At 41.0% G+C, this 27,690-nt stretch overlaps 1 protein-coding gene across 5 annotated transcripts in view; it reads left to right on the top strand.

Annotated features, from left to right (window-relative positions):
- The window catches only part of ABCC4 (ATP binding cassette subfamily C member 4 (PEL blood group)), a 287,310-nt gene that overhangs the window by 207,820 nt on the left and 51,800 nt on the right, over positions 1–27,690 (top strand). For 4 of the 5 annotated variants that reach the window (XM_054529547.2, XM_024230992.3, XM_063715003.1 and 1 more), the window contains 5 exons: positions 13,982–14,132; positions 21,764–21,883; positions 23,008–23,118; positions 24,030–24,130; positions 25,481–25,672. In XM_054529547.2, coding sequence (XP_054385522.1) covers positions 13,982–14,132; positions 21,764–21,883; positions 23,008–23,118; positions 24,030–24,130; positions 25,481–25,672 — 675 coding nt within the window. Of the gene's footprint in view, positions 1–7,694; positions 8,819–13,981; positions 14,133–21,763; positions 21,884–23,007; positions 23,119–24,029; positions 24,131–25,480; positions 25,673–27,690 lie in introns of those variants that run through there. The other variant, XM_063715004.1, reaches the window with a different exon arrangement.

Raw genomic sequence — 27,690 nt, 5'->3', positions numbered from 1 at the left:
ATAGAATATATATTCTTATCTCATTTTATTTTTTCTATCACATTTTTAGCTCTGCCTCTTTATGTTATTGTTTTTAGTGGTAGCTCTAGAGTTTACATATTCATTTAAGTTTATTTCAATCTATTTTCAAATAATTTCCTACCAAATTTGCAAACAATAGAATAATCTTACTATTATATAATTTATTTCTCCTATTCTTTGGGCTTATGTTGTCATATTGTTTACTTCTTCATATGCTGTAAACTTCATGATATATTGGGTCCATTTTGCTTTAAATAACCAATGGTCTTTTAAAGAAATTTATACATATGTATGCATGTATGTGCATACATATTATAGAAAATTGTGTTTTATATTTATTCACATATTTGTCCTTTCCAGTGCTCTTTATTTCTTTCTGAAGTCTGAGCTTCCATCTGGTATCATTTTCCTTAAGCCTGAAGAACTTCTTTTCAGGCTGGTCTGCTGGATACCTCCTCCTAGCTTTTGCCCAGCTGAGCATGTCTTTATTTCAACTTCGTTTGAATGATCTTTTCAACAGATAGAAGATTCTAGGTTGACAGTTTTCTTTTTTTTTTTTTTTCCTTTTTTTGGCACTGTACATATATCACATCATTGTCTTCTCCCTTCATTGCTTCTGATGAGAAACCATCATTATTATGCTTGTTGCACTATACATTATGTCTCTTCATGGCTGCTTTTTAAAACAATTTCCTCTTTGTCTTTGAGTTTTTGCTGTTTGACTATATGTGTTTAGTATCCTTCTTGGGATTAATGAGCTTCTTCAATATATGGGTTGGTATTTTTATTTAATTTTGGAAAATTATGAGTCTTTATGTTTTGATACACTTATCTTTTCTTTCTCTTTTAACTCCTTAACTTCTGGGACTGAAAATGATAGTATGTTAGACTGTTTGGTGTAGCTCCAAGATCTGGGGTGTTGCATTCCCGTCTTTCAGTCTTTTTTATTTTTGTCTTTCATTTGGATAATTTGTATTGCTCTGTCTTCAGGGTCATTGATTCTTTCTCTTATCCCAACCTGCTGCCAGCCCATTGAATATGTTTTTTTTCTTTCATAGAGATGGGATCTCGCTATATTGTCCTGGCTGGTCTCAAACTCCTAGGCTCAAGCAATCCTCCCTCCTCAAGCAAACCTCAGTGCTGGGATTGGAGGCATGAGCCACTGTACCTGACTAAATGTTGTTTTTTTGATATTCAATTTTTGTTTATAGAATTTTCATTTGGTTTGCTCTTATAGTTTTCATCTTTTTATGTTTATTGACCAATTGAATATCATTTGGGTAAGCACCTATTTAAGTGTCTTAACTATTTTTCTATTGAGTACTGTGGGTTTTTGTTTTGTTTTTCTTACTGATTTGTAGAATTCTTTATATATTCTGAATTGCAGATACCTTCTTCTGTACTAATGCTTATCTTTTTAGTCCTGTAATATTGTGTTTTCATAAACATACTTATCAATCTTTTCCTTTATGGACATTGATTTTTGTGTTCTGTGTAAAAAAATCTATTTCAGTGTCTTATTTATTTATTTATTTATTTATTTTCCATAAGTTACTGGGGTACAGGTGGTATTTGGTTACATGACTAAGCTCTTTAGTGGTGATTTGTGAGATTTTGGTGCACCCATCACCCGAGCAGGATACACTGCACCATATTTGTAGTCTTTTATCCCTCGCCCTCCTCCCACTCTTCCCCGTAAACCCCCAAAGTCCATTGTATCATTCTTATGCCTTTGCATCCTCATAGCTTAGCTCCCACATATCAGTGAGAACATACAATGTTTGGTTTTCCATTCCTGAGTTACCTCACTTAGAATAATAGTCTCCAATCTCATCCAGGTCACTGTAAATGCTGTCAGTTAATTCCTTTCTATGGTTGAGGAGTATTCCATCAGATTAGGTAGATAGATGGTAGATAGGTAGACAGATAGATAGATAATCTCACAGTGTCTTTATCCACTCATTGATTGATGGGCATTTGGGTTGGTTCCATGATTTTGCAATTGTGAATCGTGCTGCTATAAACATGCGTGTGCAATTATCTTTTCCAAATAATGACTTCTTTTCCTCTGGGTAGATACCCAGTAGTGGGATTGCTGGATCAAATGGTAGATCTACTTTTAGTTCTTTAAGGAATTCCCACACTGTTTTCCATAGTGGCTGTACTAGTTTACATTCCCACTAGCAGTGTAGAAGTGTTCCCTGATCACTGCATCCATGCCAACATCTACTGTTTTCTGATTTTTTTTATTATGGCCATTCTTGCAGGAGTAAGGTGGTATCACATTGTGGTTTTGATTTGCATTTCCCTAGTCATTAGTGATAGTGAGCATTGTATATCTTCTTTTGAGAATTTTCTATTCATGTCGTAAGTCCACTTTCTGATGGGATTGTTTTGTTCTTACTGATTTGTTCAAATTCATTGTAGACTCTGGATATTACTCCTTTGTCAGATGTGTATAGATTGTGAACATTTTCTCCCACTCTGTGTGTTGTCTCTTTACTCTGCTACATGTGCCTTTTGCGGTGCAAAAGCTCTTTAGTTTAATTAAGTCCCAACTATTTATCTTTGTTTTTATTGCATTTGCTTTTGGGTTCTTAGTCATGAAATCCTTGCCTAAACCAATGTCTAGAAGGATTTTTCCAATGTTATCTTCTAGAATTTTTTATAGTTTCCAGGTCTTAGATTTAAGTCTCTGATCCATCTTGAGTTGATTTTTGTATAAGGTCAGAGATAAGGATCCAGTTTCATTCTCCTAAATGTGGCTAGCCAGTTATCCCAGCACCATTTGTTGAAAAGGGTGTCCTTTCCCCACTTTATGATTTTGTTTGCTTTGTCAAATATCAGTTGGCGGTAAGTATTTGGGTTCTCTATTCTGTTCCGTTGGTCTGTGTGCCTATTTTTATACCAGTACGATGCTGTTTTGGTGACTATGGCCTTACAGTACAGTTTGAAATCAGGTAGTGTGATGCCTCCAGATTTGTGCTGTTTGCTTAGTCTTGCTTTGGCTATGCGGGCTCTTTTTTGGTTCCATATGAATTTTAGAATTTTTTTTAAAATTCTGTGCAGAATGATGGTGGTATTTTGATGGGGATTGCATTGAATTTGTAGATCGCTTTTGGCAGTATGGTCATTTTCACAATATTGATTCTATCCATCCATGAGCATGAGATGTATTTCCATTTATTTGTGTTGTCTATGATTTCTTCCAGCAGTGTTTTGTAGTTTTCCTTGTAGAGGTCTTGATTCCTTGGTTAGGTATATTCCTAAGTCTTTTATTTTATTTTAATTTTTGCAGCTATTGTAAAAGGTGTTTAGTTCTTGATTTGATTCTCTACTTGGTTCCTGTTGGCATATAGAAGAGCTACTGATTTGTGCACATTAATCTTATATCTGGAAACTTTGCTGAATTATTTTATTAGTTCTAGGAGCTTTCTGGAGGAGTCTTTAGGGTTTCCAAGGTAAACGACAGTTTGACTTCCTCTTTACCAATTTGGATGCCCTTTATTTCTTTCTCTTGTCTGATTGATCTGGCCAGGAAATCCAGTACTATGTTGAAGAGGAGTGGTAAGAGTGGGCATCCTTGTCTTGTTCCAGTTCTCAGAGGAAATGCTTTCAACTTTTCCCCATTCAGTATTATGTTGGCTGTGGGTTTGTCATAGATGGCTTTTTATTACATTGAGGTATGTCTCTTGTATACCGATTTTGCTGAGAGTTTTAATCTTAAAGGGATGCTGGATTTTGTCGAATGCTTTTTCTGCATTTATTGAGATGATCATGTGATTTTTGGTTTTAATTTTGTTTATGTAGTGTATCACATTTATTAACTTGCATATGTTAAACCATCCCTACATCCCTGGTATGAAACCCACTTGATCATGGTGGATTATCTTTTTGATATGTTGTTGGATTCGGTTAACGAGTATTTTCTTAAGGATTTTAGCATCTATGTTCATCAAGGATGTTAGTCTGCAGTTTTCTTTTTTGGTTATGTCCTTTCCTCATTTTGGTATTATGGTGATGCTGGCTTCATAGAATGAATTAGGGAGGGTTCCTGCTTTCTCTGTCTTATGGAACAGTGTCCAAAGGATTGGTACCAATTCTTTGAATGTCTGGTAGAATTCTGCTGTCAGTCTCTCTAGTCTTGGACTTTTTTTTGTTGGTAATTTTTAAATTACCATTTCAGTCTCGCTGCTTGTTATTGGTCTGTTCAGGGTATCTAATTCTTCCTGATTTAAGGCAGGAGGGTTGCATTTTTCCAGGAATTTATCCATCTCTTTATGTGTGTAAAGACATAAAGAGATTTCTAGTTTATGTGTGTAAAGGTGTTCATAGTAGCCTTGAATGATCTTTTGTATTTCAGTGGTGTCAGCTAATTTTTCTCTCTTCTTTTCTTGGTTAATCTTGCTAATGACCTATCAATTTTATTTACCTTTTCAAAAACCAGCTTTTTGTTTTATTTATCCTTTGTATTTTGTTGTTGTTGTTTCATTTCACTTAGTTCTGCTATGATCTTGGTTATTTCCTTTCTTCTGCTGGGTTTGGGTTTGGTTTGTTCTTGTTTCTCTGGTTCCTTGAGGTGTGACCTTGGAATGTCAGTTTGTCCTCTTTCAGCTTTTTCAATGCAGGTGTTTAAGGCTATGAACTTTCCTCTTAGTACTGCCTTTGCTGTATCCCAGAGGTTTTGATAGGTTGTGTCATTATTGTCATTCAGTTTGAAATATTTTTTAATTTCCATCTGGATTTCATTTTTGACCCAATGCTCATTCAGGAGCAGATTATTTAATTTCCATGTATTTGCATGGTTTTGAAGATTCCTTTTGGAGTTGAATCTTATGGTCTATCTTGGAAAAAGTTCCATGCACTGTCGAATAGAATGTGTATTCTGCAGTTGTTGGATGAAATGTTCTGTTTATGTATGTTAAGTCCATTTGTTCCAAGGTATAGTTTAAATCCATTGTTTCTTTGTTGACTTTTTGTCTTAATGATCTGTCTAGTGCTGTCAGTGAAGTATTGAAGTCCCCCACTGTTATTGTGTTGCTGTCTATCTTATTTCTTAATTCTATTAGTAATTGTTTTATAAATTTGAGAGCTCTAGTGTTAGGTGCATATATGTTTAGGACTGTGATATTTTCCTTTTGGACAAGGCCTTTTACCGTTAGATAATGTCCCTCTTTGTCTCTTTTAACTGCTGTTGCTTTAAAGTTTGTTTTGTCTGATACAAGAATAGCTGCCCCTGCCTGTGTTTCATGTTGATTTGCATGAAATCCTTTTTCCACCCCTTTACTTTAAGTTTCTGTGTGTCCTTATGTGTTAGGTGAGTCTCCTGAAGGCAGCAGATAGTTGGTTGGTGAGTTTTTATCCATTCTGCAGTTCTGTATCTTTTAAGTGGAGCATTTAGGCAATTTACATTCAATGTTAGTGTTGAGATGTGAGGTACTGTTGTATTCATCGTGCTGTTTGTTGCCTGTGTACTTTGTGTTTTTTTGTTTGTTTGTTTTTGCTTTTTAACTTGTATTTTTGTTTTATAGGTCCTGTGTGATTTATGCTTTAAAGAGGTTCTGTTTCGATGCATTTCCAGGATTTGTTTCAAGATTTAGGGCTCCTTTTAGCAGTTCTTGTAGTGGTGGCTTGGTAGTAGTGAATTCTCTTAGCATTTGTTTGTTTGAAAAAGACTGTATCTTTTTTTCATATGTGGAGCTTAGTTTCACTGGATGCAAAATTCTTGGCTGATAATTGTTTTGTTTGAGGAGGCTGAAGATAGGGCCCCAATCCCTTCTAGCTTGTAGGGTTTCTGCGGAGAAATCTGCTGTTAATCTGATAGGTTTTCCTTTATAGGCTACCTGGTGCTTCTGTCTCAGAGCTCTTAAGATTCTTTCTTTGGTCTTACCTTTGGGTAACCTGATGACAATGCACCTAGGTGATGATTTTTTTCAATGAATTTCCCAGGTGTTCTTTGTGCTTCTTGTATTTGGATGTCTAGGTCTCTAGCAAGGCTGAAGAAGTTTTCCTCGATTATTTGCCCAAATATGTTTTCCAAGCTTTTAGAATTCTCTTCTTCCTCAGGAACACTGATTATTCTTAGGCTTGGTCGTTTAACATAATCCCAGACTTCTTGGAGGTTTTGTTCATATTTTCTTATTCTTTTTTCATTTGTATTTGTTGGATTGGGTTAATTAGAAGACCTTGTCTTTGAGTTCTTTCTTCTACTACTTGTTTCTTCTTCTTTCTTCTACTTATTCAGTTCTATTGCTGAGACTTTCCAGAGCATTTTGCATTTCTGTAAGTGTGTCCAATGTCTCTCGAATTTTTGATTTTTTTTAAGCTATCTATTTCTTTGACTATTTCTCCCTTTACATCTTGTATCATTTGTTGGATTTCCTTGCACTGTGCTTTGCCTTTCTCTGGTGCCTCCCTGATTAGCTTAATAACTAACCTCCTAAATTCTTTTTCAAGTAAATCAGGGATTTCTTCTCAGTTTGGATCCATTGCTGGTGAACTAGTGTGATTTTGGGAGGCTGTTAAAGAGCCTTATTTTGTCACATTATCAGAGTGGGTTTTCTAGTTCCTTTTCTCATTTGGGTAGGCTCTGTCAGAGGGAAGGTCTTGGGCTGAAGGCTGTTGTTCAGATTCTTTTGTCCCACAGGGTGTTCCCTTGATACAGTACTCTCCCCCTTTTGGTGTGGATATGGCTTCCTGTGAGCCGAACCGCGGTGATTATTGTCTGTCTTCTAGATCTAGCCACCCAGTGAGTCTGCCTGGTTCCGGGTTGGCACTGGGGGTTGTCTGTAGAGAGTCCTGTGATGTGAACCTCATAGAGACCTCTTTGGGTCTCTCAGCCATGGATACCAGCACCTGTTCCGGTGGAGGTGGTGGGGGTGGTGCAGTAGACTCCGTGACAGTTCTTAGCCTTGGTTTAATGCTCTATTTTTGTACTGGTTGGCCTCCTGTCGGAAGGTGGCACTTTGCAGAGAGCATCAGCTGTGGTAGTATGAAGAAGAACTAGCAGTGCACAGGACCGTAGGACTCCCAGGATCATATGCCCTTTGTCTTCCACTACCAGGGTGCATAGGGAAGGACCATCAGGTGGGGGCAGGGCTAGGCATGTCTGAGCTCAGACTGTCCTTGGGTGGGTCTTGCTGCAGAGTATTTGGGGTGTCTCCCAGGTCCTGCAGTAGCAGTCCACTTCCTTCAAAGGGTCTGTGGCTCCTCTTGGGATTGCTGGTTTGTTCTTGCAGTCGATCCAGAGCTAAAGTTCACAATGCAAGCCTCCACACACTGCTCTGTCAGTCCGAGTCAGAGCTGCAATCTAGTCCTTCCTCTTGTCTGCCATGATCCCACCTTTTGGGATTGGCTTCTTTTTTTTTTTTTTTCTTTTTTTGACAGAGTCTCCTAGGCTGGAGTGCAGTGGCATGATTTCGGCTCACTGCAACTTCCATCTCCTGGGTTCAAGCCCCGGTGTTTTCTTGCCACTATGTATATGATCGTGTGGTTCTTCCTGTTTCATTAACCTGATAAATAGCATTGATTGATTAATTGTCAGACCTTAAATCAGGTTTGTATTACTGGTGTAAACAGTTTATAAAGTATAATTATTTTTTATGTTCTTAGATTCAATGTATTTAGTATGTTATTTAGTGTTCTTTTTTTTGTTGTTTGCTTTTTCACCCAAGCTGGAGTGCAGTGGTGTGATCTCAGCTTCCGGTTGCAAGTGATTCTCCTGCCTCAGCCTCCCAAGTAGCTGGGATTACAGGTGCCCACGACCACGCCTAGCTATATTTTGTATTTTTAGTAGAGACGGGGTTTCACCGTGTTGGCCAGGCTGGTCTCAAACGCCTGACCTTGTGATCCGCCCTCCTTGGCCTCCCAAAGTGCTGGGATTACAGGTGTGAGCCACCGCGCCCGGACTTAGTGTTCTTAAAACACTTTGGTTTATAATTTTCCTTTCTTTGGTTTTTATATCAGGATAATGCTGGATTCCAGTTCTCTAGAAGAATTTGATAAAACTTCTGCAAAATCATCTTGTGACCCATCTTTGTTTTTTCTATGGGAAATTTTTGTGTCATGAATTCGTATTCTTAAATTCAATAATAGAATTATTCAGATTTAGGTTTTTTATTATGTCAGTCTTTGCCCATCATTTTTCCAGAAATTTGCCTTTTGCATCAAAATTTTTAATTTATTTATTGGACTGGTGTTTATTATGTATTCTTTTAAATGCCTGTAGTACCTCTTCTGTTATTCCCTGTTAATTCATGATAATCATAATTTTCCTCTCTTTTTTTCTTGATTAGTCTTTTCGAAGTTATTGATTTCATCAGTTTTTTTTATATAATGAGGCTTTGGGTTTGTTGATTTTTCTCCTTCAAATTAGTTTTCTATTTAATCATTTTCTTCTTTTTTCTAATTTCCATTTTTCTCAGATTTTAATTTAATATGCTACTCATTTTTCTATCTTTGCAAGGTATATTTTTAGATCCTTCATTTTAACCTCTCTTTTAAAAAAAGTTTGAAGGAATAATTTTACTTGTAAACAGCGTTAGTTGCAGTCCTGAAATTTTAATATTATTGTTTTCATTTTCTTTTATTTGAAAAGTTTCTAATTTTATTGTAATTTATTTGAAACAGGTGTTATATAGAAATATATTGCTGAATTCCTAACATTTCTAGTTACATTTCTAATTACATTGATTTCTTGTTAAATCCACATATGTCAGAATATATTCTGTATAATTTCTGTCTCTTGAAGTTTGATGATACTTGCTTTATGGCATAATAAAGATGCACTTGAAAAGTGTGTATTGTGCAGTTATTGGCTATAGTATTGTAGCCTTTAGGTTATCATTAAGTCAAGTTTATTAATCATGTTTTCAAATTTTCTCTATCGATTTTTATGTGCTTATTATATCAGTTATTAAGATAAGTGGGTTAAAACTTAGCTTTTATTTCCACTTTTATATGCCTTTTTTTAAGGTATGTATTTTTAAGGTAGCATATAGATGGACTTCAGCCTTGAATTTCATAATAAACATTAACATGGAAAAAATGTACAAAGGAAACCATCTATCAGTGAGATATGCTGACCACAAAGGAAAGAAGAGGTGCACCACATTGCTCTAATGCCTTACACCATTCACTCTTCATTGGAGTTAGCTGGGACTCAGGATTAAGCACTAACTGAAGTCCGACACAGGTACCAGCGCTGGATGTCAAAAGATCAGATTAGCATATGAGGGATAAAAGGAGTGATTAATGTATCCCAAGGGAAGGACAAGTTTAGAAAAGCTTAGAGAATGTTTGTTTAGATCTTGTCATACACAGAAGACATACCAACGCTCCATAAAGTTCTGATTTAAAGGCATTCACTGGGTTGGATGAGGTAACAAAAAAAACAAGTGTAAAGTAGAGATCTCCCCAGGTGGGACCTGGGAACCAGAGTTGACCTCTGAACTCCCTGAGGCAGGTGAGGTGCCACAGTAGCACATAATTTACATCTGCTGACTTAGTGCTGATGCTGTCAGTATTTGGGTTTAGGAGCTTACATTTAAGTGTCTTCCATATTGTCCCTTTTGCTTCTATTCATCCTGTAATCGAAGGTAATGATAATGATTTGACAGAATTACATTTTTATTTCTTAATATTCTTATAGGTTTGTATACCCTGTTCATAATTTTAGTGGCTCCAGAAGAAATCCTGTATCAGCCAGGAGCACAACCTGTTATGTTAGTCATTTTATTGAGAAGTAGGTTTTATTTTTTTTTGAGACAGTCTTGCTCTGTCACCCAGGCTGGAGTGCAGTGGCATGATCTCGGCTCACTGCAAGCCTCAGCCTCCCAAGTAGCTGGGATTTCAAGCATGCACCACCACGCCCAGCTAAGTTTTTGTGTTTTTAGTAGAGACGGGATTTCGCCATGTTGCCCAGGCTGGTGTCGAGCTCAGGCAATCTGCCTGCCTTGGCCTCCCGAAGTGTTAGGATTATAGGCGTGAGCCACCGCACTCTGCCAGCTTTTGTTTGTTTGTTGTTTATTTGTTTTTTGTTTTAGTCTCGTGTTCCCAAAATAAATAAGTAGAAGAATTTCTTCTGCCACCCTATCAGTAAACACCTTACTGATCAAAAACTAGTGGGCAATTTTTTTCTTTCTAAATCAGAAGAAAATCTTGCCATACTCTCTCGCCAAGAAGTGAACCCTGCTTTGTTTATTACACCTAAGATTTGTCTTCTGCGAAGTCAGTAATCGTTTAAAGCAATCTGGACGATTTGTACTTATCACAACTTAGAACACAATTCTTCAGTGGCTGACAGCAGATTTAAAGCTTTCCAGTTTCTATGAGGTGTTAGCCACCTTAATAATCCTGATTTTATGTTTTAATACCATAAACAAATCATGAAAGTACCATCTACTGATTAAGTGGCCTCATGATTAAATACATATTTCATCTTGTACCTAACAGAAGGCTGACAGAGAGAGGGAGAGTTCAAATACGGAATAGAATGAGCCAGAAGGATGGATGGCATTTTTATTTGCAGAAAATAGGAATACATTTTTACTGCTGTTTATAGAAAACATGTTCATTGGCACAAGCTTCACAAAGACTAGCAGGAACAGAATCCCACAAAATGAAGTTTAAAGTAAATAGTGGATAGATACCTAAAAATGTCTCCAGGACTCAAAGCAGTTTGGTGGTTAAATGCCAAACAGGCATTGTAGTTAAAATTATGCTTGTTAAAAGAATATGTTCCATTCTATAATGTTCGGATACAAAATTAATTCTAGAAGAGTCTGCCTGGGGAAATTTTATATTTTTCACTACCATTCAAATATAGATATTGAATATGAAATGTATTCAACCTTCATTTTGTGTCCTGAGGTTTTATATATTTATTAAAATGTGGTTCTTTTTTTCTTAAGTCATTTTGTTTTCTGGGTCTAGAACTCATCTTTTTATAAGACTTTTAAATGTAAACAATAATTCTTAAATCAATATGTGTTGCCATGTTCTATTAGCAAATATTTTAAGACTTTTTAAAGATCAGCTCTTCTTTTTGAGCTGAGAAGTCTGTTATTTCCTAATTAGCTGGGAGCCTGGGATTGGTCTCCTCATTGAGAGACCAGATATAACCACACACACACACACACACACACACACACACAAAATAACCTAAAAAACTAGAAAATTCAGAAAACAAAAATATAAAAAATACAGGTATATTTCGGTATTAAATGTTTTAAAAAATATGAATCATGTATGTAGGATATAGTATCTTGCAGTGATTAAGAGAACAGGTATAAGGTCAGTATGACTGAATTTTCTGTCCTCGAGGAAGTTACTGAACCTCTCTGACACTCAGTTTCCTCCTGTGTAAATGGAGATGATAATCCCTCCTATTTAGATTTGATATGAGAGTGAAGTTAGATAATGGATGCGAAATACATATGTACTAAGGTTTGAATATAAGCAAGCCTCATGACATGTTGCCTCTTCTTGGTTTTTGGGAGGGCAGGGCAGTTGTACCTTTCTTTGGCTGTCGGCTAGGTACAGAAAATTGTGGGTGGCCTAGTGGGCCAGATGCTGGGCTGGTGGGTCAAGATGCAGGTGGTGGTTCTGAGAAGACACACACAGAACTGCCTGTGTTCCCGCAGCAAGCAAACTGTGATTGCGACCCGCAAGTGACTATTTATGCTGTACTTTCTGGTTGTCTGTTAAACCTGCCTGTGAAAATCAGTTGTAAGTCTTCCTTAGAAACCTCTACAAAGTGTGCATGTATTCCTCCTTATATTTCTTTTTGTTTGTTTGTTTGTTTTGTGTTTTGAGAGGTAGTCTCACTCTCTCGTCCAGGCTGGAGTGCAGTGGCACCATCTCGGCTCACTGCAACCTCCAGCTCACAGGTTCAGGCAGTTCTCCTCCCTCAGCCTCTCAAGTAGCTGGGGTTACAAATATGCGGCACCACACCCAGCTATTTTTGTTTTGTTTTGTTTTTTTTCAGTAGAGATAGGGTTTCACCACATTGGCTAGGCTGGTCTCAAACTCCTGACCTCAGGTGATCCACCCGCCTCTGCCTCCCAAAGTGCTGGGATTACAGGCGTGAGCCACCACACCCGGCCTCTCCTTATATTTCTATAGCACTCTGTACTTTCTGCTGAAGTCATGTACTTTTATGTAAGACAGTGAACTTTAAGGCCTCAGAGCATGTGTAACGTGAATCTGCACGTCCCCCACTGTTCTGTCCTTCTCAAGAAGCAAGCGTTGTGGTTTCAGAGTAGGTAGGGACTAACTTGAGTTGCACTCATATTTCCCAAAGCCATAGACCATGATATCACACGTTTCCTAATAAAGATGAATACTGAAATGAGCATCATCCAGTGTCTTGGGTTTTTATGCTTCTTGCTTTTGTTTTTATATTTCACCTTTTAGACCAAGGTAATTTCCAAAGATAATGTCACCTTGCTGGGTGAGGTGATGGGTAAGTGAACATTCACAGACCCGTTAGCACGGTGCCTTGCATGTGCTCATAAATGTCATTTGCTGTTGTTATCATGTGCCTCTGAAATAGACATTTGAAATAGTCTCCTAATCGTGGAAAATTTAATGCATATCCAAGTGTTAAAGCTAAAAAAAAAAACCCTGTTAGACATTTCAACTTGTTTTCTTGTTATCAAACCTCTTCCTCAATGCTACTAAACGTAAGAGAAAGAGAAGACAAAAATTTCTGACAATATAAAATTCAATATATTGTAATAAAAAGAAAAAAGTCTCAGGTCTTTTAAAACATGTAAAATTTTATTACATTTCTCTTATCTGTTCTTTATTGGGCATGTTAATGAACTCTAATTTCTTATGTAAGTGTGTTTAGAGGAAAAATTAAAGACAAATTCAGGGATTTTATCCTGACCAATAAAAAGCTAGCCATATGCTGGGGACAAGCTAAAATGTAGTGGCTGACAATGCATGCTCCTCAGCTCTGTGACTGGTGCTGTGTGTTCTTGATCAAGTTACTGTTTTCTCCCTGTGCCTCAGTGTCTCCATCTGTAAAATGGTGTGGTAATACTACTTCATAGGGATATTGTGAGATTTAAGTGAGTTGATACATGTGTATTTAATATACAGCCAGATACACAATCGGCATTCAGTAAATGTTAGCAAGGGTAGATACCAAGAGAGATGACTCCCCACTTCCAAAGGTGAAGATTTAAATTATTTCCTTTTTTTCTGAGCACTGAATTTGCAATTAGTCACTTCCTTATCTCGTGCGTAGCTGAGGCTTCTGGGTTCCTTGTCTATGATGCCTGCTTGCTCATTTCCCTGATAACATCAACTGACTCATGATAGTTTGGGATTCAAGTCCTACTCTAAATCTCAGTTTTCTCATCCATTAAATAGGGAAAGTAATAATGCCTCACTCATGAGGCTGGTGAGTGTTTCAAAAGAACTAATAGGGGCCTGGTGTGGTGGCTCACACTCATAATTCCAGCACTTTGGGAGGCAGAGGTGGGCATATCACTTGAGATCAGGAGTTGGAGACCAGCCTGGCCAATATGGTGAAACCCCATCTCTACTAAAAATACAAAAATTAGTCGGGCATGGTGACATGCACCTGTAGTCCCAGCTACTCAGGAAACTGAGGCAGGAGAATCACTTGAACACGGGAGTGGGAGGCTGCAGTGAGAGGAGATGGCACCACTGCACTCCAACCTGGGCAACAGAGCAAGACTCCATCTCAAAAAAAAAAAAAAAAAAAAAACTAATGGGTAAGTTTATATCATAGTGTTTGGCACATGGCCGGCATGTAATAGATATCATCAGGACCACCTATACTTTTGTTATTCCTTTGGATGGAAAAGCAGTCCCTGGTACTACAATAAGTCTTTCGGGGAAAGGAGTATAATCCTAACAACAACTCGAAGTATTTTTGAAAAGAATACTTGATAAGGAAAACCTGCATCTACTTCTGCTGTTTCAGACACTGCTACAAGTGGTCGGTGTGGTCTCTGTGGCTGTGGCCGTGATTCCTTGGATCGCGATACCCTTGGTTCCCCTTGGAATCGTTTTCATTTTTCTTCGGCGATATTTTTTGGAAACGTCAAGAGATGTGAAGCGCCTGGAATCTACAAGTGAGTATGGAAACTCGGGTTGGTATAGACGTGCTAGCTAGCTTCCGTTTATGCAGTAATTACGGAGACCCCCTGAAATTCGGCAGACTGTCTTCCAGAATTTCTGTAACATTAGGTAATTGAACGTATTGGCCATCATGAGTCATCGTGTCCCTCAGAGCATGTGGAATTGATAGCATGCAACGTGCAACTTTGCAGTTTGGAGTAAGGAAGGAGTGAAGGCCATACGAGGAGTAATATTCTACAGGAATGTCAGCAGCATGAAGGCAGGGACTCTCCGTGTCTTGTTTATGACATACCTCCTTACACAAAGCTGGCACTTAAACATTTTTCTTACAAATAAAATATTTGATCATGGTGGAACTAATATAGAAGGAAAATAATTAGGGTATTTTTCTTTCCCCGAAGATACTAAAAATGACAAGGAAATGAGAAGGATGGAGAAAGGAAAAGAGGTGTCAGAAGCAATGTATTTGGTAAATATATGACTTTTGCAAACTCACAAAATGGCTAGTAAGTTGCAGTTTTAAACGTTTTGAAAAGATAAGCATTGCTATTTTCAGTTTTCCATTTGTTACCAGCGGTGCTTGTTTTAATGTCACTGTTTGAGGTTTTTCCCTCTCAGGCTGTTTATATATATATGGACACTGAAAATAATCCCCTTAGATCACAAGGAGAGATATCAGTTTAGAAAACATATAGTCTGTTGCTGAATTCAATTTCTTAGTTTTGGAATCATGAGGAAGACATTTTATGATTAATCACTCTATTCCACATGTAATCGCAGAGATGAAATAATCCAGAGTTCATCTCATTATGCATGCACAAATTAACATATTTCATCATTGTTAAAATACAAACTCATAAGGAGAGTAGACTTGCTCTACTTTTTAATAAAAGGTATAAGGATGATAGCCAAAAAGTAAAGAAGGAAGATATTTGTATCAGAAAAGTTCCACTGTGGATAGTTACTGCAAATGAATGCCAACTCAGCCCTCTGGAAGCCACGCCTGGAAGAGAAGCATTTAGTACCATCATTTTCAGTATCTTTTACTGAGTGGGAAATAGAAGTTTATCAGGACAAAGCAGTTTTTGGTTGTGATATATATATATATGTTTCTCTTTTAACAATGACCTTTTTTTTAAATTTATTTTTTAATTTTTTTTGAGATGGAGTCTTGCTGTCACCCAGGCTGGAGTGCAATGGCGCAATCTCAGCTTACTGCAGCCTCCACCTCCCGGGTTCAAGTGATTCTCATGCCTCAGCCTCCCAAGTAGCTGGGATTACAAGTGTGCACCACCACACCCTGCTATTTTCATATTATTAGTAGAGATGGAGTTTCACCATGTTGTCCAGGCTGGCCTTGAACTCCTGACCTCAAGTGATCCACCCGCCTCAGCCTCCCAAAGTGCTGGAACTACAGGCGTGTACCACTGCACCTGGGCAACAGTGAACTCTTAAGAGGCATTTATCCTAAGTGTCTGCATGAAGTAGAATGGGAGACAGTTCATAAAAGTTGTAGAAAAACTTGTCAGTCATCAAGAAAACCAGCTAAGCTACCATGAGGTCTAGTCTTGTAAGGTTTTCAGTGGGCAGGCCGAGCAGTGGAGTCCGCATGTGAGTAACACTCGGCCAATAGGACTTACTAGGGAAGGCAGAGTATAATTGCTGGGAGACCTTCCTTGTGCAGATGACTGGCCCTAGCCAGTGTTGTGTGTGGACAGCAAGGCTGTGCAGGCGTTTTATGGTTTGGGCCCGCTCATTAAATGAAGTTATTTGAGACTCTTGTTTTAAGGGAGTCTGTGGTATGTTGAAGGAAGCAGCCGTTCCAGAAGGAACATCTTGACATAGACTGTGTCAAGAGCCACATCCGATCCATATGGAAGTGGAGAAAAGGGGGACTTAGGAAGGCTTTTTGGGAAGCAGTGTAGGATTTTTCTCTCTTGAATTTCAGCATGTACCCTAAAGCTTGAAAACATTTTCATGTGGAGATTCTGACAACTTTATCATGGCCCCTGAGGCATATTTGGGTGTTCCTGTACCCTGATTGGCTGTAACAATGAGTTAAATATGCATGATTCTTTCTCCATGCGCTCAGTTTACCAACTATGGGGGCTGGTTGGTTGGAACTGTTTATTGTTATCCATCCAGGATGGTGGGTCTCTGCCGTAAGTCACAATTCCACTGTTTCTTCTCAGCAGCAGTGGATTGTGTTTTTTGAGACCACTGCTGGAGTCACCAGCTGAAAGCAGGATGCCTGATTGCTGCGGCAGGGAGGCATAACCCAGCTTCATCCTTGTGCCCTCAAGAATTTCCAAAGCCTCAGTTGGACTGCCTCACTGCCTCTGAAGCCATAGCCGGCATTTAATGAATCTTAATAACAAATCTGGGCTGGGCGCATTGGCTCACGCCAACGCACTTTGGCACTTTGGGAGGCCGAGGTGGGTGGATCACTTGAGGTCGAGAGTTCGAGACCAGCCTGACCAACATGGAGAAACCCTATCTCTACTAAAAATACAAAATTAGCCAGGCGTGGTGGTGCATGCCTGTAATCCCAGCTACTTGGGAGGCTGAGAGATGAGAATCTCTTGAACCCAGCAGGCGGAGGTTGCAGTGAGCCGAGATTGCGCCATTGCACTTGGCAGGCTGAGGCAGGAGAATCGCTTGAACCCGGGAGGCAGAGGTTGAGGTGAGCTGAGATTGCACCATTGCACTCCAGCCTGGGCAATAAGAGTGAAACTCAAAAACAAAACAAAACAAAACAAAAAAACAAAAACAAATCTGCAGTTGATCATTTTATGTTTGCAAAAGTCACCATATCAACAGTCATAGAGAAGTACATAAAAACCAGAATGGCATTTGGCTGCATTTCTCTAGCCACCTCCACTTATTTGGCAATGCCTGAAATGTGAAGCCATATCCAATTTCTGTTTGTAAAGATATTGTGATTCACTAGCAATGTCTGCCATGAGTGTGAACACGTGTCCCACGTTCGTTCATCCTAGATTCCCAGGGACTTTGTTCAATGTAAGGCGGTTAATAAGCGGCACAGGAATAGAGAAGGCTGCTGGATATTAGCTAAGTAAGATTAGGGGATTTTTAAAACGTGGGCTATAAAGTCTGGATAAAAATGCCCTCAGGATGCATGAGAACCTTTAACTCTGATTATTCTCTCTGAGATACTGTGGCCCAGATTAAAAGCACAGCCTTGGAAATAAAACAGATATGAGTCCAATGCCCAAGTCTACCGCGTGCATGGCCTACTTTACTTAACCTTGGGCAGTGTTTTTTTTTGTTTTCTTGTTTTTGTTTTTGTGAGACATAGCCTCACTCTGTCGCCCGGGCTAGAGTGCAGTGGCCGTGATCTTGGCTCACTGCAACTTCCACCTCCCGAGTTCAAGAAATTCTCCTGTCTCAGCTTCCTGAATAGCTGGGACTACAGGCACCCGCCATCACATCTGGCTAATTTTTGTATTTTTAGTAGAGACAGGGTTTCACCATATTGGTCAGGCTAGTCTCGAACTCCTGACCTCAGATGATCCACCTGCCTCAGCCTCCCAAATTGCTGGGATTACAGGCGTGAGCCACTGCGCCCAGCTTTGGGCAGTGTTCTTAATGCCTCAAGGCTGTTTTTCCCTCTGTCAAGGATATAATACTTTCCCTGTTGGGTTCTTATGAGGGTTGCCTGAGACTGCTTGGAAACCTTGAACATACAGGAACTACCAGAGGCACTATAGCCTTGAGAATTAAAACCATAATAACCCTGAGAGGTCCCACACAGCATCCATACCCTGCAGCAAGACTGGTAGATCAGATCTTTGCGTGCAATTCCTTTTCATGTTCTTTTCAGAGAAGACAGAAAATCTCTGTAGAGTGTGTCCTAAGGAGTTCTCTGCATTGTGGAAAACACAGCTGTTGATCTTGTGAAATGGCAGGTTGTGTCAGCCGGAAACTGCTGACTAGTACGTTAGAGCTGAGGCTTGGCATGCGCTCTCCCTCGGTACTAGTTAGTTGCCTTTGCAGACCTCCCAGCTCACCCTCACTGGCAGCCCTCTCAGCCCTAAGTGGGGTGTGAAAGAGAAAGGACTACCTTTTCAAAGGTTACAAATTCCTGCTGTACCTTGGTAATTTGGTGTGAATTAAAGTGTGTAGCTTGATCTTCATGATATTCCCGGGTGTTCAAAAGTGGGGATGGCACCTAATTTCTCAAGTTTAGCCTGCCCTGAAACCCAGTTGGAGATAAAACAGTGGCAACTTGGATCTCCTGATGAGGAAAGCAAATGACAATAGCCATGTTGAAGAATTTCATTCCAGGACTCTGTCCCCATGACTGCCACATCTCCTTCCTTCTCAGTGGCATTCTCTGTATGATGGATGTGTTCAGTCACAACACTCCCTTGCTCTGAAAGTAACAGCATGGTTCTAGTGATTTCTCTGAACTACTGGGAGCCAAACTCTTTGTAGGGTAATGGGGCCTGGAATTCTCTTGTGTTATTCCCAATATCACCCTGTTTCCAGATTGACCAAGTTCCAGGGTGCAGGCTAGAACATCTGGGGTGTGCAGAAAAGACCCGTGCAGAATATCCAGCTTTTCTCACAGAAGCACCAGCTCAGTCCTCTTATGGTCATGTCACCTGCCACCTTCCCAGTGCAAAGTTACAGGTTATAGGGAGCTGACACAAATAACAAGTAAAAGGTTACTCTGTGTGTTGAAGAGTAACTTTTTTGTTTTCTTGTTTTTGTTTTTGTTTTTTTGAGACATAGTCTCGCTCTGTCACCCAGGCTGGAGTGCAGTGGCTGTGATCTTGGCTCACTGCAACTTCCACCTCCCGAGTTTGAGCAATTCTCCTGTCTCAGCTTACTGAGTAGTTGGGACTACAGGCGCCCGCCACCACACCTGGCTAATTTTTGTATTTTTAGTAGAGACATTGTAGATGCCAGAGATAGAGAATAGAGAGAACCCTGTGGACTCATGGGAGGCTGTCTGCCTGAATTAGATATAAGGGAAGTGCCAGATCACATTCTGGCGGAGAATCTATGCTCAGGGAAGGTCTGGTTTCTTAAAGCACTATCACAGGAGAGGGCCCCTAAAAGTTAGTGCCCCCGGTCAGATGTATCAGTCAGGAAAGAGCCCCAAGGATGGGTGGACAGTCAGTAACCCATCTGCAGCTCCATCTGCCTTTCCCCAACCCAGGGCTTCCCACTTCTCAGAATCCTAGTGTCTCATACCTGGCGGCCTCCTCCTTCTTCACTTATGGAACTGTGGACTCTGGACTCTGATGTATGTGGAACCTCCATGTCTTGGCACACTGGTACCCCAGCACCCCCAATTGTGCAGTGTCTGTGTGTACAGTGGGCACACCAGTATTGAGTCAGCTCTAGCACAGATGGGCACGTGGATGCTAGAGGATGCTGGACTAAGAGTCTGACTCAGAAAATGAGTTAGAGTTTTTCTCTTAAATTTTCCACTCCCTCCACCCCTTACCCCCACCCTACCCCCTCATCATTTTATAAAACATATGTAGCCACCGCCTGTAAGATAGATTGGCCAGGCACGGTGGCTCGCATCTATAATCCTAGCACTTTGGGTGGCTGAGGCTGTCTGATTGCTCGAGCCCAGGAGTTCGAAACCAGCCTGAGCAACATGACGAAAGCCAATGTCTACAAAAAAATACAAAAATTAGCTGAGTGTGGTGGCACACCTGTAGTCCCAGCTACTCAGGAGGCTGAGGTGGGAGGATCACTTGAGCATGGGAGGTTGAGGCTGCAGTGAGCCAAGATCATGCCACTGCACTCTAGCCTGGGTGACAGAGTGAGACCCTGTCTCAAAAAAAAAAAAAAAAAAGTTCTTCCAGACACCCCATGTTTTACTAACAGGGTCTTCTCTGGGAGCTACACAGGTAACAAAGTCAGTGTTTGCTAATTATAAAGCACAAATCATTTATCCCAGAAAAGAATGCTAAAGACATTGTGCTAGGTCACGTGTCCCCAATATGCACCTGCCCCAGTATGGCCTCATTCATGGTAGACAATTGAAACTCTCAGGAATTCGTCCCTGCCCAAAAGTAGCTAGCCCGCATGTCCGCTGCCATGCAGGAGGGAGGTATGTCCTGCTAGTCATCAAATGGTGTGCTTGAAACACAACAGCCTGCTGGAAATGGTGGCTCACACCTGCCTGTAATCCCAGCACTTCGGGAGGCCAAGTCAGGAGGAGGACCCTCATCTCTATGAAAAACTCAAAAATTATCCAGGCATGGTCGAGTGCATGTCTAGTGCCAGCTACTTGGGAGCCTGAGGTGGGAGGATCCCTTCAGCCTTGGAATTCAAGGTGGCAGTGAGCTATGATCACACCACTGCACCCAGCCTGGGTGACAGAGTGAATTCCTGTTTCTAAAAAACCCAACAGGCCAGGTGCGGTGGCTCACACCTGTAATCCCAGCACTTTGGGAGGTCAAGGTGGGCAGATCACCTGAAGTCAGGAGTTCAAGACCAGCCTGGCCAAGATGGCAAAAGCATGTCTCTACTAAAAATTCAAAAACTAGCCGGCCGTGGTGGTGGGCACCTATAATCTCAACTACTTAGGGGGCTGAGGCAGGAGAATCGCTTGAACGGGGGCAGGTGGGGGCGGGGCGGCAACTCCGTCTAAAAACAAAACAAAACACAACAAAAAAACCTACACCACACAAACAAAAACACAATGGCCCGAGGAGGAGCAGCTGGTCAGGGAACCTCATGGGATATCCAGCTCCCAAAGAAAAAAGAAGTCACACAAAAAAGAATTCACCTCTTAAAATTCTATAGAGATGAAGAACCCACTGAGACCACAGTCAGATTCTGAAAAAAGCAATGGCACATGCCATAGAGACCTCCAGAGATCAGGACAAGTTTTCAGTGGGGCAGTAATAAAAACATCCGTCCGGTTCCTGGAGCCAGTGTTAAGACCATTCAGAGACATTTTGGCTGGGCAGGTTCCTTGGGCACGGCACAAGGGCATCGCAGCACCCAGGTCCATGGAGATTACAAAGGATTCTTCCAGCATGAGTGGGTACAGAAGATTCCCCAGGATGCAGGGAAGTGACAGTCTGTCTGTTCAGCTCACTTACTGAGTACCTGTCCTGTGCCAGGTACCATCCAGTTACCAGGGTGCAATGGCTATAGCTGACCCTTGAGAAATTAGCAACTTAAGGTGGGGACAGACACATAGATGGCTAATTGTAATTCGGTATGGTGAGTACTCTTAACAGAGAATTGTTTTTAAAAATCCTACTGGCTCAAAAATCAGAAAAATATCATTTCTGCCCAAAGAGATGTCAGGGAAGAATATGGAGAGGAGGAAGACCTGGAAGGCTGAGTTAGGAAGGAAAGAATTATAACTAGATTTGAATGTGGTCGAAGACAGGACGTTTATTTCCAGGCCCCTTATGTGAGGTATGGTTTGAGCAGGAGCTTGAGATTGCAGTGGCAGGGTCCCCTCAGGCTATTGGGAGCATTTATTTCTCCTTGAAACATGAAGCCTCCTAGGAGGCCTGCGTGTGCTGTTTGGTGGATACGTGACCATGGAGCTTGGGAGGCCGCAGGTTTCTCTGCACCCAGCCTCACTGAGCTGTTTTCTCTGTCTCTGTTTCCCCAGCTCGGAGTCCAGTGTTTTCCCACTTATCATCATCTCTCCAGGGGCTCTGGACCATCCGGGCATACAAAGCAGAAGAGAGGTGTCAGGAACTGTTTGATGCACACCAGGATTTACATTCAGGTCTGTCCATTTCTGGAAATGGTTTCAAAGGACAGGATCTGCTGCTTTTTCTGGCTTAACCTCCCTGGTCAGATGAGCTAGTTGGCGGGCCCCTCAGGGCCCGGCCCCACATCCTGTTTTTTTGCACATCTTCCTCTTCTTCCCCGTCCCTTTCTTCTGGGCTTGGACTCTTTTCAGAATCGCTGCTGCACGTTCCTTCTTTGTGCCCCCTGACTGACTTGCAGGGTCTTTCTCTCACCATGCATGGCCTGTGGCTCTGTCAGCAAACGTTTTCTGCAAAAGGCCACCTAGTAAATGTTTTAGGCATTGTGTGCCATTATTGTCTCTGTTACGATTAATCATCTTTGCCGTTGTAGCACAAAAGCAGACGTCAATACATTGGCAAATGGCTGTGACTGTGTTTCAGTAAAACTTTATTTACAAAAATAGGTGCTGGCTCACATGCTGTAGTTTGCTGACCCTTGCATCAGTGAAGATTTTTTCGATTTGGAAATTTCACAATTTCTACCAAATCTACAAAATTCGGACCCATCATTCCAATCTTTATTTTATCTTACTGATTAAATGGCACTTTAAAAACCACATGCTAAAAGGAAAAAAGAAGTAGCAAACAAACAACAAACAAAAAACCACATGCAAATCCTGTTAGTGAGGTCATTTTGATATAGCCCCTAAGCAATAGTCAGTGCGTGTGGGCCTTCTGGTAAGTATGGAAGGTGGGAGAAGTAAATTGGGAGCTGCACTCTGCTGTTGGAGAACTGGACCAGCCAACCATGTGTGTGGGTGGACTGCACGTGAGATGCACTTCACATAAGTACCGCTCAGCACTGCAAGGGATGTCCTTATGAGACTACTTTTCTCAGTTCTTCATTAGGATCATATTTCTGGGTTTCATATTCGCATGCATCCTCACACAAAGCCACCGTACCATTGCGTATGTGTATCGTATATTGCCTGTATCACTTAGCTTTCTGGAATCTAAAGGTTCCTTGGGTGTGCAACTTTGCTGCCCTACTCCACACAAAAATCTTCTGTAGCTCAACTGAGCAAAACACACTCTCACATTCAATGCAGTTAATACGATTCTACTTATTCATTATGCTTATTACCGTTCTCAAATTCAGAGGCTTGGTTCTTGTTTTTGACAACGTCCCGCTGGTTCGCCGTCCGTCTGGATGCCATCTGTGCCATGTTTGTCATCATCGTTGCCTTTGGGTCCCTGATTCTGGCAAAAAGTAAGTACAGATGTGAATAACTATGTATGGTATGATTACAATTTATAGCTGTGTTTACAGTTATTAAACTCTTGCCACCTTGTCTAATACTACATACTGTTTGGTCCTAATGAAGTGTATGAAATCATTTACGCTGTGTCAGGTTGGGTAGGATTCAGCAGTGTGACTCATTTAAGGAGTCATTTGGGTCTTGATGGGTTTATCTTTCTTTGAATGGGTTGAGATATGCGCAGTTGAGATTCTGAACATTCCTGTTAGTGTCTGGTAGTTGTGAAGAGAGAACCAATTTATTTTGAAGCATTTTGTGCAGCTTTGGGTGTTAGCTTTCCAACTACTTGTATCTATTGTTTGTAGTTGCCTGGTGCATGAGGTTGAGAAAAATTCTCAGCAGGAAAGAGTATTATCTTCAATGCCACATGGATACCAGACAAGCATGGCATGAGTTCACCACCCCAGTAACAACGGTGTATTACAATACTTACTAATGGAACAAGGAGAGTAGTATTTTAGTCTCGAAAGCATTGGCACTTACAACCTATTGCTTTGTTTTCAGTGGTTTTCAGCTGTGGTTGCATTGCACGTAGAAAGTGGAATAATGTAATGGGCTTTGAAACCATAATAATGAATGTCTGAATAATGACATTATTTCTTGTGTTTGTAATACTGTTAATTAAATGTATGTCGATCCTGTTGGAATTCATAAAATCATCTAATAATTTTTCTAAATATACAGTGTTGTTTTCTCCATTGTATCTTGATCTCAAGCAACAAATGGTAAAAGTATAGCTATTAATGTCGTTAAATGCGAATTGTTTTAACATTATGAAGGGTTCCTCTTGGTAGGTGGCAGAAGGAGCCAGGCTTAGGTTTGAAGTGAGACTGACTTTATTCCCTTCTTCCTCCTTACGTAGCTCTGGATGCCGGGCAGGTTGGTTTGGCACTGTCCTATGCCCTCACGCTCATGGGGATGTTTCAGTGGTGTGTTCGACAAAGTGCCGAAGTTGAGAATATGGTAACATTTATCTTCATGTTCTTTGCCTTTTCAAGTCTCCTTGCCATTAAATGGTATAAAAGCCATTCTTATGTGAAATATTAAAACTGTTATTTTTACATCTTTGGTAACAGATTTTTTTAAGATCCTTCCTCCATCTGTTTAAAGTTAATGTAAAATAAAATATATACATCTTTTTCTGAGTCTTATGGTTGCTGTGTCAGCAGGTTTTATATTAATCACAAGCTTTTTCAGATGTAATAAATGTCTCTGTAGGAGGGAGGTTCTGAAATTCTAGAGAGGATATAAGCTAATTTCTTAGAAGCCTGTTTATTTTTGTTTCCTAACGGGTAATTCCTCATTCCTGGTAAAAGAAGATTTCAGTATTTTGAGGTTGTTTACATTTAATTAATAGGTCTCCTCCTCTCCCAGTTTTAGCATTTACTCTCTTATGTGATGAACAGAAGGAAGGAAGGCCTCAGCTTTGCTGGTGTGCCTTCTTGGTACAGAAAGCCTCCTCTTGGAATATGCTGGTCAAAGAGTATTAGTTTATGGTGGTATAGGAGGCTTTAATCAATATTTTAAATATTTGCACCTTCCCCTAAAGAGAGAAAAGCAATAAACATAAAAATCTTTTCATTCTTCTCATAGAGCAAAAGTTGAGTAATTATTACAGTGAGGTTTCACGATCATCCAGTTTAACTGATCTATATCAGGTGATCCTTCAATAGCAGAAGATTCTTTTTCGGGGGGTAGGGGTGAGGGGACAGAGTTTTGTTCTTGTCCCCCAGGCTGGAGTGCAATAGTGTGATCTTGGCTCACTGCAACCTCCGCCTCCCAGGTTCAAGTGATTCTCCTGCCTCAGCCTCTCGAGTAGCTGGGATTACAGGCATGCGTCACCACACCCGGCTAATTTTTGTATTTTTAGTTGAAATGGGGTTTCACCATGTTGACCAGGCTGGTGTCTAACTCCTGACCTTAGGTGATCCATCTGCCTCGGCCTCCCAAAGTACTGGGATTATAGGCATGAGCCACCGCGCCCAGCCAGCAAAAGATTCTTGATTGGTGGCTGTAAGTATTCTTTTTCTTTACAAAATTTTCTTGCCTTTAATACAGATGTGAAAAGTGGATAAATAAAATCTAAGCATTCATTTCTCTCATTCTTTTAACCTAATGTTGAAGAAAGTGGTTGTAAGTGAAGGTGTTACACAGTGATGAACCAAATTTGTAAGTCATCAACATCCTCGTCTGTCTCCTGCTTCTCTCCTTAACCAACTATGTATGAAAGAAGAACATTTCATTGACAGTCTCTTAACATCCATAAATGACACCCTCCATTCCTAACCCCTCGGGATGTCATATTTCTTTCAGATGATCTCAGTAGAAAGGGTGATTGAATACACAGACCTTGAAAAAGAAGCACCTTGGGAATATCAGAAACGCCCGCCACCAACCTGGCCCCATGAAGGAGTGATCATCTTTGACAATGTGAACTTCATGTACAGTCTAGATGGGCCTCTGGTACTGAAGCATCTGACAGCACTCATTAAATCACAAGAAAAGGTTTGTTTAAAGCATCTTGCCTCTTCTCAGTTTCAGAAGATTTAGTGCTATGTCTGCTTGTTGTCTTCCTTGTGGATGTGTGAAGGGGATCAGTGATATGTAGGTTAACCTGTCTTGGAAACTAACCATGGAATGTGGATACCAACATTCTTTCTTCCTGCTCTGAACTGCTTTATTGTGGTTGGTGGGCCCCGGACCTCAGGGCTGGAGCTTAACGTGACCCAGGATACTCTGTTTGACACCTAATTACTCATGGGTTTTTCTAGGAAGTCAACTCTGGCTTTGTGTCACCAACACTCCCATGTCTAATTCTGCCGATTTTTACTTTGTTGCATTTCTCAAGTCCTTCTCTTCCTCTCCATTGCTGCAGCTTCTGTTCCAGCCTTTCTCCTCCTCCATCCTTTGGTCCTGTATTAGTCTGTTTTCACACTGCTGATAAAGGTATACCCAAGACTAGGCAATTTACAGAAGAAAGAGAGATTTAATGGACTTAAAGTTCCACGTAGATGGGGAGGCCTCAGAATCATGATGGCAGGCAAGGAGGAGCAAGTCACATCCTATATGGATGGCAGCAGGCAAAGAGAGAGTTTGTGCAGGGAAACTTCCCCTTATAAAACCATCAGATCTCATGATACTTATTCACTATCATGAGAACACCACTGGAAAGACCTGCCCCCATGATTCAATTACCTCCCACCGGGTCCCTCCCACGACATGTGGGACTTTAAGATGAGATTTGGGTGGGGACACAGCCAAACCTTATCAGGCCCTTTCCTTAGTCTTTCTTGCCTTCCTTTAACCTGTGCTTTGCTTTCCTTCCCCATCCCTTTCACTGCAAACTCTTTCTTTCTGAAACAGTTTGATCACAGATCTGATCCTTACATGGCCAGCTCCCTGCCTGGGTGAGCAGCTGCTGCAACCTTAATGAGCCCCAGGCCCACCCTGACAGGACCTGTCTGGCTCTCAGCCCCCAGGGAAGACCCAGATCCCATGACCCCATCAGTGCTCAGAAATCAGACCCCCAAGCTGGAGGCAGTAAAGCACCAGAGACTCACTCAAAGTCAGTGAAAGGAAAACAAGGAGGGACTTGGGAGGCTGTGTGGAGGTTTGTGAGCTGGTTTTGCAGGCATCTAAGTCTGCCAGCAATGTCCCTTTCACATGTGGCCTGGGGCCCTTGGGTAGGACTAGGACAGCCTCTTGAAGGAACTAAACCAGAACAAATAAGACAGTAGAATCTCTTCCCCTTCCCACCCCTCTCCTTACAGCTCCCAATATGGACACACAGCCCCTGCACTCAGGGTGCCCTCCTTCTCCCCAAGCACCTGTCTGCCTTGCTCTTAGTGTGCACCCTTTTTCAGTCAGTTCAAACATCTCTGCCTCTTTGAAACTATATTCTCCACATCATCTTATAGATTCTTTTTTCGAGACAGAGTCTTGCTCTGTCGCCCAGGCTGGAGTGCAATGTCACATTCCCGGCACACTGCAACCTCCACCTCCCAGGTTCGAGTGATTTTCCTGCTTCAACCTCCCAAGTAGCTGGGATTATAGGTGTGCACCACCACACCAAACTCATTTTTGAATTTTTAGTAGAGACCAGGTTTTACCATGTTGGCCATGGCTGGTCTTGAACTCCTGAGCTAAAGTGATCCGCCCACCTTAGCCTCCCAAATCATGCCTGGGATTACAGGCATGAGCCACCATGCCTGGCCAGATTCTTTAATATAACATCTATGGCCCACCCGTGTTCATAACAGCATTATTTGCAGTGAGCAGTAGGTGGAAGCAGCCCAAGTGTCCATTGACTGAGGAATGGAAAAACAAAATGTGATACACACGCATAATGGAATATTATCCAGACTTAAAAAGAAGGCGATTGTGACACATGCTGTGACATGGATGAGCCCTGAGGACATTATGCTGAGTGAACTAGGCCAGACACCTAAGGACGGTGCTATAAGATTCCACTTACATATGGGTACCTGGAGTAGTTAGTCCTGGAGACAGACAGTAGGATGGTG

The sequence above is a fragment of the Pongo abelii genome, chromosome 14, assembly GCF_028885655.2.
Source record: "Pongo abelii isolate AG06213 chromosome 14, NHGRI_mPonAbe1-v2.0_pri, whole genome shotgun sequence".
NCBI lineage: Eukaryota > Metazoa > Chordata > Mammalia > Primates > Hominidae > Pongo > Pongo abelii.
This window is presented reverse-complemented; position numbering and strand designations above follow the sequence as displayed.